Source organism: Acartia tonsa, chromosome 8 (assembly GCF_053477335.1).
Source record: "Acartia tonsa isolate MP-2025a chromosome 8, ASM5347733v1, whole genome shotgun sequence".
NCBI classification, from domain to species: domain Eukaryota; kingdom Metazoa; phylum Arthropoda; class Copepoda; order Calanoida; family Acartiidae; genus Acartia; species Acartia tonsa.
Genome location: NC_137267.1, coordinates 52,531,066 through 52,542,654, shown reverse-complemented (window position 1 = coordinate 52,542,654; position 11,589 = coordinate 52,531,066). Strand labels below are relative to the sequence as shown.

General features: G+C 32.9%; 1 protein-coding gene across 1 annotated transcript; it reads right to left on the bottom strand.

The window, feature by feature from the left end:
• Positions 1–102: 102 nt before the first annotated feature.
• LOC145327291 (uncharacterized) lies at positions 103–11,587 on the bottom strand. The gene is made up of 12 exons (XM_080170905.1): positions 11,513–11,587; positions 11,182–11,243; positions 10,689–10,790; positions 10,450–10,557; positions 9,189–9,296; positions 4,021–4,068; positions 3,036–3,086; positions 2,564–2,759; positions 2,018–2,131; positions 1,436–1,608; positions 607–669; positions 103–294 (listed from the first exon to the last, which is right to left on the bottom strand). Exons 3-12 carry the CDS (start codon positions 10,749–10,751, stop codon positions 118–120), a joined length of 1,101 nt encoding a protein of 366 aa, XP_080027031.1. The 5' UTR covers positions 10,752–10,790; positions 11,182–11,243; positions 11,513–11,587; the 3' UTR covers positions 103–117.
• Between the last annotated feature and the right edge of the window lie 2 nt (positions 11,588–11,589).

Genomic DNA, 11,589 nt, shown 5'->3' with positions numbered 1-11,589 from the left:
AGGAATCATCATGCAAAGTTTGAAATCGATAGGACAATTTTAACATGCCTAAAATAACGAAAACAGCTAATCGTTACGGACGGACTGACCGACCCTAATTATAGAGCAGCTTCGCTACTAAAACAATTCAAATTGACTAATTTCCTTTGGATACAAGTGTTTTGCATGTACGTCAATATGTTCGTACAAACTTTTAGCTGTGAGGAACACCTCTGTACATTGGTTGCATTGTTTGGGATACTGGGTGTGGTAGTCCAGCTTGTGCTTTAGCAAGGTTTTCTCATACGTAAACCTGGTGTAATATTGTAATTATATTTCTGGAAAAATGCAGGGATCTAAAGGGATAACCCAATGGCCGATATTGATGTATATCCCCAATGATGACATACTAAATTACTTCTTCTGTTGATTATAATTAGAGGTTGAAACGTTTCGGACACTTGACCTAATGAACCAACCAATCAAAATTCAATGAAAACCCAAAGTTTTGAACCAACGAATAAAATAAGTTAAGACATTTTAATTTACACAGGGATAATATCTAAATTTATCGTCTATTGTGTTATCCCTTATAATAATAATAATAACAAAATTCAATAATTTCCTTTGTTCACAGTCTGGACAGGGCAAACTCTTTTTATGAAACTGGTCCATGTGCGTTTTGTACATCTAACAATTTTTATCATTGTTATTATGTCTTTATGCATATTGGTGGAAAAATTAAAATAGTTATTTATCGCAACTTATTAATGCCAGAATTCCGCAGGTATAAAAAAGAAAAACAGGGTTTCGGATCCGCATTGATTGTATGCGGATCCGGATCCGGATCCTACCGGATCCGGTTCCGGCATTTTTTTGCGGATCCGGATCCTTGGACTCAAAAATATTCGGATCCTTGCGGATCCGGATCCGAAACCCTGAGAAAAAATATAAACATATTTCTTTTTTGTTGACCCTAAGGGGCCGAAGTTCAGGGCAAAAAAAAAGTTAAGTATTAATTTATGATTTTTATTTATACATGATTTTTCAGTATGGCTCAGAACCGGTTCTAATCCATAGAATATTTATCGGTTTATCTTTAATCTTTTTTTTGTAAGCGAAGCATCTACTTTAAGGTTAGTGTATGTCCGTTCGTCCGTCACTCAAAGCATTTTTCTATCATAGTACAAACAAAACATGATGAAAAATCACGTATCGTATAATAATATAATATTAAAATGGACAACTTCCTACAAATAATAAAATCAAATCATAAAATGAATACCTACTGGTTTTTTTAGCCTGTACCTTCATTCCCTTGGAGCCAATGAAAATGGAAAAATTCTTTGTTACTATCCACGGAAAGCTGTCTATAATACGATGCGATAAATAACTATATCTCACAGGATAAATATTTTTAAAAAATCTTCGAATATTTGATAAATGATAAAAATGCCTGGTAATTAGGATAGGCAAGATCACATGCTTCACAACGATTATCAATGGGCTGAAGTTTCAACAAGGAGGATTCATTAGAGGCTAGCGGCGTAGCGGCTTTCTCACTCTTTATATCCAGCTGCAAAGCAGGTTCTAGGCCGTTGTTGTTAGGCAGCTTCGTTTCTTTGGATTCTAAATATTTAATGAATTCTGTTATTTAAGCCTGGGATCTAAATGGATAAGATAATTGTAAATAAATTGATATACATCCCCAATAATAATAAACAAAATTACAACTTCTGTAGATTACAATAGGTAGTTGAAACGTTTGGACATCCATCTTAATGAACTAACCAATCAAATTCAATCAAGTCCCCAAAGTTGTTGTACAAAGTAAACGTCATTATTAAACTTTGGGGACTTATCTCCCTCCCTGAAAATAATACCTTTCCGTTGATGCGCTCTAATATGATTCTCATATCATGCAAATGATTTCTGGAAGTTTATGGAACATTTCTCACATGTAAAGCCTTCTTTTGTTAATAGTGATTATCTTTGTTATGACAGGGTCTAAGTTTAAAACTAAATTAACAGATCATACCTTTAAGTTCAGCAGACAGCTGATGTGCTCTCATATGATTCTCGTATGCAAATGATTTCTGGAAAGTCATGGAACATTTCTCACATGTAAAGCTGCCATTGTTGCAAAATTGACCTAAACAAAACATTTAATATTACAAATAATGTTTTCCTTGTATATAATACGATACGACACATGATTTTGAAGTATGGCTGAGAATCTGTTCTAATCCAGGGGATATCAATCGGTTTTGAAGCCATAAGACTAGAAAATAAATTTCACCTCTAGCAATTTCAGCTGACCAGGGTTACACCGTATTATAGACATCTTTCCGCGGATATTAAAACGAAAGATTATATTTAATATTTAAACCAGTTTTGTTAATCCCGATCGACCGAAGGGCCGGGATAACAAAACTGGTATTAATTTTTGGATTTTTATCTTAATATTTGTGGTAAATTGTTTGTAAAACGTTGCTACAGATGATTTTTCAGTGTGGCTAAGAACCGGTTCTAATCCAGCGTATATTAATCTGTTTCGAAGCCACAATGGAAAATAAACTGTTACCTTTAGTAATTTCATCTTCCCCCGGTTCATCCTTTAGCTGGCCAGGATTACATCGTTTCAAATGATTCAGAAATTTTCTGATCCACACAAACTTCTTGTCACACTTTAAACAAGATTTCTTGGGGCCTTGGTAATTAGATTTGCCACTTTTATCCTTTTTTTCTTTCAATTTTGTTGTGGTTTTCTTTCGTTTTCTGTGTAATATTTAGTTATCAACAGGGATTTAAAGGGATAAGACAATTGCCGATAAATTGATGTACATCCCAAATGATTTTACACATAGTTACTCTGTAGATTACATTTAGTGCTTGACACGTTTGGACACTCAACTTGAAATAAAAATTCAATTAAAGTCCTCAAAATTTTGAATAAGAAATCCTTAGTTTAAAACATTGGGGACTAGTCAGTGCTGAAAAAGGTGAGTGCTTGCTTAGTGTAAAAGCACCATTTTGATTGATAACTAAACATTCCTTTTCTTTGGTGGATCATACTCGATGGTGTCATCAATGATGTTGTAATCTTCCTCAAAATAGCAGGGATCATCTTTTATTCTATCTTCTCCTTTCACAGCCTTAACAATGGATTTATCATTACTTGGATCTAACACCAGATTATAATGCACTATAATCAATGATATTATACTCATCCTCTAAAAAGCAGGGCTCATTCTTTATCCTATCCTCACCTTACACAACCTTAACAATGGATTTGTTATTACTTGGATCTAAAACCAGATTATCATGTACTCTAATCAATGATATTGTACTCCTTAACAATGGATTTATTATTACTTGGGTCTAACACCAGATTATCATGTACTCTAAACATAATCAATGATATTATACTCTTCATCAAAATAGCAAGGCTCATCCTTTATTCTATCCTCTCCTTTAAAAGCCTTAATAATGGATTTATTATTACTTGGATCTAACACCAGATTATCATGTACTCTAATCAATGATATTATACTCTTCCTCAAAATAGCAGGGCTCATCCTTTATCCTATCCTCACCTTACACAACCTTAATAATGGATTTATTATTACTTGGGTCTAACACCAGATTATCATGTACTCTTATCAATGATATCATACAATGGATTTATTATTACTAGGATCTAACACAAGATTATCATGTACTCTAATCAATGATATTGAACTATTTCACAAAATAACAGGGCTCATCCTTTATTCTATCCTCTCCTTTGAAAGCCTTAATAATGGATTTATCATTACTTGGATCTAACACCAGATTATCATGTACTCTAATCAATGATATTATACTCTTCCTTAAAATAGCAGGGCTCATCCTTTATCCTATCTACACCTTTCACAGCCTTAACAATGGATTTATTATAGATCGAACACCAGATTATCATGTACTCTGACAATGGATTTATTATTACTTGGATCTAACATTAGATTATAATGCACTATAATCAATGATATTATACTCTTCATCAAAATAGCAGGGCTCATCCTTTATTCTATCCTCACCTTTCACAGCCTTAACAATAGAGTTCTTATTACTTAGATCTAACACCAGATTATCATGTACTCTAATCAATGATATTATACTCTTCCTTAAAAAAGCAGGGCTCATCCTTTATCCTATCCTCAGCATTCACAGCCTTAACAATGGATTTATTATTACTCGGATCTAACACCAGATTATCATGTACTCTAATCAATATTATTGTACCTACTCTTCCTCAAAATAGCAGGGCTCATCCTTTATCTTATCTTCACCTTTCACAGCCTTAAAAAATAATATTTCAGCAAGGCTGTGATTCTGCAAGTTAATTCCATTTACAATTGCTGAAAAATTTGATATTTTAGAGGAGTCATAATATTGAGGAATAGATCAATGCACCGATTGTATATAGTTGATGAATGCACTTTGATGATGTGAAAACTCTGAAAATAAACAAAAATACAAACTAAAAATATGAGAAGACTTGAAAGTTATGAAGAAAAATAAATTGTAATACATAATTTACATTTGAAAGCAGCTTTTAAAACTTACTTTCATCAAAATCCAAACTATTTTTCAACTCATCCAACACAGCAGTATTTCATTAAATTGACATTCTACCACTATCTTTAGAATCCTTAGATAAAAATATGGCAGACCGTTAGTTTTGTAGGCATTTAGCTTATACAAATGAATTATGCATAAGTAGTAAAATATTGTATTATTTTTAGAAATACTTAATTAATGCTAAACGCTGTTAAACAATTAAGGTTTTCACTTGTCCCAATTCAAAATAGCTATCAAAGAATTGAAATAATTTTAGTTTATTGTTTTTGTTATTATTTCATTTGTTTTCACAGTCCAAATTATTTCTGGTTTATTGTTATTTTAATTATAACACTGGCGGATTTGCCCCTAGCCTCTAGGGGCTTTGCCCCAAGAGATGATAAAAAACAATTAAGGTGAAATTTGTAAAAAAAAAAATAAATAAGAAGGACCAAGAAAATCTTCTACAAAAAAAGAAAAGGACCAAGGATATCTCCTACAAAAAAAAAAAAATTGTGGAATAAAAGTTCACCTATGCAAGAAAAAAAAAAGAAAAAAAATAAATAATTGTGGAAAAATAGTTCAGCTACGCAAGGAAAAAAAATTGGGGGGGGGGGATTTTTTATTTTTGGGGGGTTGGGGGTGTCTCACCCCCCAAGAAAATAACCTAAAACCACCACAGGACCAGTAGGTACATTCCCTGAAGAATAGAATCCAATCGTTTCAGTGGTGACCAAGATCTTAAGCTTCAGACGGATGGACTGACATCAAGCTACTTTGTATTATAGATGGTTCAAACAGTGACTGAACCTCTGGTCTCCGGGTAACTTCGATTGACTGATTTGACAGAGAGGTTTAAAGTAATAAATATTTCCGAGAAAAATTGTCCTTATAATGCTCAAAGAAATATACCTCTTATTAGGCTTTATTATGGAAGTAACCAAAATTTTTTTTGATAAATTATCTATAATACAAAGTAGCTTGATGTCTGTCTGTCCGTCTGAAGCTTAAGATCTTGATAACCACTGAACTGATCGGATTCTACTCTTCAGAGAATATAACTACTGGTCCTGTGGTGGTTTTAGGCTATTTTTTTGGGGGGTGGGACACCCCCAACCCCCCAAAACAAAAAAACCCTCCCCCCATTTTTTTTTTTTTTTTTTTACGAATTTTGCGAATTTGTTATTTTATTGCAAAAATTTTTCCCTGCTGGGTAGGTGCGAATATTTGTGATCCGTTCTGCTGGGAAAGTAATAGAAGATGTAATTATACCTCTTGTGACAAAGCCCCTAGAGGCTAGGGGCGAAGCCGCTAGTGGGGTATATAAAGCAAAACTGACCTCTACTGAGTCAGAACTTTAATTCTAAAGGAATGAAAGACTCCAGATTTTAAATGCCTAGAAAAAAGGAGGGGAGAAGAGTTTTGCATTAACCAACCAAATAAGGATTAATACGCAGATAAACTTGGAGTTAAATGTATTTTTTGGTATTTTAATGTGCTTATTGTAATCTATAATTACTACCTGTTCAACTAATTTCAAACGAATTTTTTTAGAAAACATTTATATGACATAAAATTACCATTATAAATACATATAAAACATTAATATATATTACAAATATAAATGCAAATGCATGGAATTGCATACAAAAATTATATCTAAATTAAAACATTTAGGATATTACAATAAGTATTGAAGAAAAAAAAAATTTGAAAATTTGCTTAAAGCCAAAGTAGATTCAATTTGAACAATTTACAAAATTTTAGAGAACATATATTAATTATGCTTTAATTTAAGAAGTCTTTTCTTTAAAATATCTTGTAGATATATGCAGCAAAGTCAGCAAGACAAAGGGCAGATAGTCCCAACCATAAGCCAAGGGAGCTACCAACATCAATGATGAAATTAAACAGGCTGTAACTGTAGACGATCTCTAGATGTTTTACTTCTGACTCAAATACAAGAGAAACCTGAGTTGTATCATCATTAACATTATTCTCCTCATTCATAAATGAAACAGTTGATTCAGTAACAGAGCAATATCTTTTGCAGCTTTTTTCAATGCGATTGTTTCTGAGGGTCAAAGCAGTTCTTACAAAGTCCTCATTGAATTCCAAGAAGCCTCTTACAAAGTATGTGCCATTACAATAATTACTAGCTGACATCCATGGAGGTACACAACCAAGAGTCTTGCCCATCTCATTTTGTAACTTATTGTCAACACAATTAAAGAAGTAGTCTTTACTGTCTTCACCTCCACGCAAACCACATGATGACATCACATCAATTTTGACATTAAATCTAGTGGTCTTGCCATTTTCTACATAGATAGGAAAACCTCTGTGAGTGCTGTAGGACAAAGAAGAGTAACTCCTGGAATTTCTATCAGTAAGAAAAACTCTTGTTTTGCCAATATGATTTCCAACTCTGATATAAAGTTCATGTGTTGGGTCAAAGTATGTAAACTCTTTACAAAACCCATATGCAGGCAGATATTTAATTTGGAATTTAAATTCATCTCTTTTGTCTCCTTCTGAAGTGAATCCAACATTATTAACCAATTCTTTGTCATGTACATTTTCAAGAAGGTCCATGTGAGTTAAGTTTAGCCATGGTCTATCCCAACATTTTTTACTAACAAGATGCTTGTTTTCCAGGTATATTTTCTTGCCCTTTTCATAGTCTACACCATCAAACCAATCATCAAATGTGTAATTTGTTTTGACAGCAATTTGTTCATCAAATACAAATTTCAACACTTCCATTGGTGTGCTTTCTCCACAATAACCATTGAGTACACGATCTGGTTCATCAGTAAACCATTCTTCACGCATAGTCTTATTAGTTTGATTGGTGGGACAAAAAGTTATCAAAGGGAGGTCAATTTCCTCAATTCTCTTGACAGAAGAAGAGTCTACTGTAGGAGGGTCCATGAGATAGATGACAGCTGTTCTAAACTGAACTATGAACATGACAAAGGAGATGATGAGGATACACAATTTAAAACCTGATAAGAAAAGGTTTTCCATTTTGAATAACATATACATAAGGAATAACTGTTGAGAGTAGGAAGGCCGTGAGTTTAATGAGAAATTATTTGCTCGCTAAGGTAAATAAAATAAAATGGCTTGAGTTTGTTAAAGCAATATTGGAGTTCATAGAAATTTTGTCAGCAATAAGTTATAACCAACAACTTACAAGCAAAATTAATCAAAAATCAAAATCAAAAGTGTTGCTCCCCCCCCCCCCCCCCCAACGACTGGTTTTGTGATTTTTTTAAAAAATTTAATTTGTTGTTGGTATAAGCTGCATTTATATATGTATTCAGAACTTTTATTCTACATAAATTGAAGATATTTTAAATATTTTGTCTTTTCACTGGAGATAAAGTAACAATATAATGAAATAGGTAGATATATTGCAATCATTCAACCCATAATCAAATAGCTAAAAAATTGGTCACTTGTCCCTGGTATTATAATTATTGGATTATGTCAGATATACAACGGATGAATAAAGAAAGGCATTTGTTTAGTTAATTAAAAGGCTGCACTTTAGCAAACAACTGGCTGCACAGATAAGATTTGCACATATCTTACAAACAGCAAAATCCTAGCCTAAATTTTTTGAATAGCCAAAACAATAATAGTTGTAGGAAATATGCAAATAATGAAAAAAATAGTAAAATCATTCTTTTCAATATGCTTAAGTCTTAAAATTCCAAATTATTATATAGAGAGGTTGTGCGAACTTAAGTTGTTTGACAAGCAGTTTGACCATGATTATTGCAGCCTTTAAAGTTACCAGAAATAAGGTCTTAATGTGACTATTTGACTTGATCCAAACTATTTACTTAAGTTAATTTTAAACCTGTCGTGGATTCTTAAAAAACTTTTTGGCTCACTAATAAATTTTTTGAAATATCCTCCAAAATTGCATAAAAAATCTACAAAACTTAAATAAAATCATAAAATGGTTATTAACATAAGATTTTGTTTAATTTTTTAGTATTAGTATCACTTAGTTGAGTATTTTTTTAAGTGGTTATTACTAATTTTATTTTTTATTCTGTAATTTATCATGATCAATTTTATTGTTTGTTCCTATTTGTTTATTTTTGCATCTTTACCATAATATTCAATAGGATTTTATTTTATTTCAAGTTATTCAGATATATCCCCTACTTTTTATCAAACTAGGGTTAACTAACAATGTACCTAAAAAATTATAATTAATGAAAAAGGATAACGATTAAAGTTTGTTTACTTACACAATGCAGCATGTTTGCCTTTAATGAAAGTCACCATAAAGTTTTTTATTAATTATAATCAAACAACTTTTAAGGATATGGAAATTTCCACACTTTAATACGTACATTGGAAAAAAGAAATTCTACATATACGTTTGTTTACCATTTTTATATATTATGAAGTGAATGTAGGTTGCTAACATAATTTATTGGTCAGTTCCCTTATCCAGTAGAAGGTGAAGGGATGGAAGGAATCTTTTTAAGCCAGTTACAAGTTTCACTTTATTAGAGTACATGAAAATCTGGTGCAACATCCAAGTAATAATATATCGATTTATGTAATAGTCTTTTGCTCACCTTTGATTCATATTCTTCTAATTCCCGTTTGAAATTGATTTCTTCTTTAACATCTAAGCTTTCCAATTCTAAAACTCTTTTCTCTAAGTCAGGAAACAATCCTTCTACCTAAAAGTAATTTTAGTTATTATCGGCATCGCACTGTAATATAGACAGCTTTCTGCGGTTATTCAATGAAAGATTTTAAGATTAAAACCAGTCTTGTTGTCCCCTTGGGGCTAAAGACCCTGGCTAACAAAATGATTTCAATTTTATAATTTTCATTTTTATATTCGTGGGAAATTGTTTGTAATACTATCATGCTATACATGATTTTTAGGTATGACTGAGAACCGATTCTAATCCAGCAGATTTTAATCGGTTTTAAAGAAAAAACTAGAAATCGTATTATTTTTTACGGGTTGCTTCTAGGAAAAGAAGATATGAGGTGGGGAGGGGGAAGAAAAATAACTCCGGATAATCTAAAATAGCCTAAAACCACCACAGGACCTGTGTGAAACGTTTTATAAAATCGACATTCGGTTCAGTAGTTATTGAAATCTTAAGTTACAGACCTAAAAACCTTACTCCTCTCCAGACAGACAGATATCCTTTTACTTTATTATAAGAACTAGCGGCTACGCCCCCTAGAAGCCTCTAGGGGCACTTAAGGTAATAGGGGGGAAAAGTCGACCTCATCCCATTTTAAATTTGAGTTACAAAAGAGTAAAAAAAAATGGGGGGGGGGGAAGGGGGTGAAGACACCCTCCCAAAAATAGTTTAAAACCTTCCCAGGACCTATAAGAAGTTTTACTGTAAAGGAGAACAATATCGGTTCAGCGGATAGCGAGATCCTTCGGGACAGACAGACAATGATCCTGTTACTTTATTAAAAGGATTATACTCACCTTGGACACAGGTATTATGAAGGTACAGGTCCCTTGTGTGCTATAATTAAAAGGAGAACCAAATCGGTTCAGTGGTTAGCAAGATCCTTCAGTACAGATAGACAGTGATCCTGTTACTTTATTAAAAGGATTATCCTTACCTTGGACACAGCAAGAATAAGCTTTTTCAGTGTATCCAGCGTAGTGTCTGTATATTCTGGTATTATGAAGGTACAGGTCTCTTGTGTACTATAATTGTCCTCAAAATAGATCCAAGGACCTATAAGAAGCTACATTGTAAAGGACAGGAGAACCATATCGGTTCAGTGGTTAGCATGATCCTTCGGTACAGACAGACAGAGATCCTGTTACTTTATTATAAGAATAATTCTTACCTTGGACACCGCAAGAATGAGCTTTTTCAGTGTATCCAGCGTGGTGTCGGAATATTCTGGTATTATGAAGGTACAGGTCTCTTGTGTGGAATAATTATCCTCTTCATCCTTGTTATAGCATGACTAGTAAATATTGACAGGGATGTAAAGGGATAAGACAGTTTTAAATGAACGAAATTTCCCCCCTGTCATTATATCCACGTATATATTAAATCCATTAAGATGTTACTACTCCATGCCTGAAGTGAAGTCATTCGCCAAAACTTCAAGGAAATTCCAGAAATAACTTCAGCTGCTGCCATTTTTAGTTTGATGTTGTGTGTTCTGATTTGATTAGACCTGATATTAGAATATGGGCGTTTTAACTTTAGGCGTTAGCTAAAACTGCACAACAAAGTACTACCGGCTGTATCCCTAGCAGCCGGGAAGGACAGGTTATGTTATATAAATAGCCTAAAACCACCTCAAGGCATATATATGGATTCCTAAAAAATACGCCAAATTAAAACCAGTAATTTTGGAATCTTTTTATACATCCTAAATACCTACCCATTTTTGTGTGCATCCCCCCCCCCCCCCTTCACATGGTGTAAAATATTCTACACAAGATTCATTCACTGAAAAAATGTTCTCAGTTCTCTTTATTTTTTCATTTTCCAAAAAAAACCTCTGGAATCCTACCCCCCCCCCCCCCCCACAAAAAAAAAATCTATTGTTAAAACGTCCATTCCTTTGATTAATTATTGATAAACATCTGCCAGCCTAGCCAGGAGAAGTATTGGAAAAACAGGATACTAATATTCGATCAGTTGAATTTGAGTTGTCGATTGTGTACACAGTTTCCTCGTCCTATCTCAATATTTACTACTAGCTAAAAAACTTCAAACTTCCAAAACAAAAATCCAAATTTGAATGTATAAACGATTTAGTATACATTCTACATTAAATTTTTTAATTTTTCAAATTTGATTTTTTTTTTAAGTTTGAAGCTTTTTTAGCTAGTAGTAAATATTGATAGGACGAGGAAACTGTGTACACAATCGGCAACTCAAATTCAGCTGACCTAATAATCATGGCAGGTCCCATCAGCAGATAATAAGCAATGGTACCCAACATTTTTAATTCATTTTCTTTATAAAT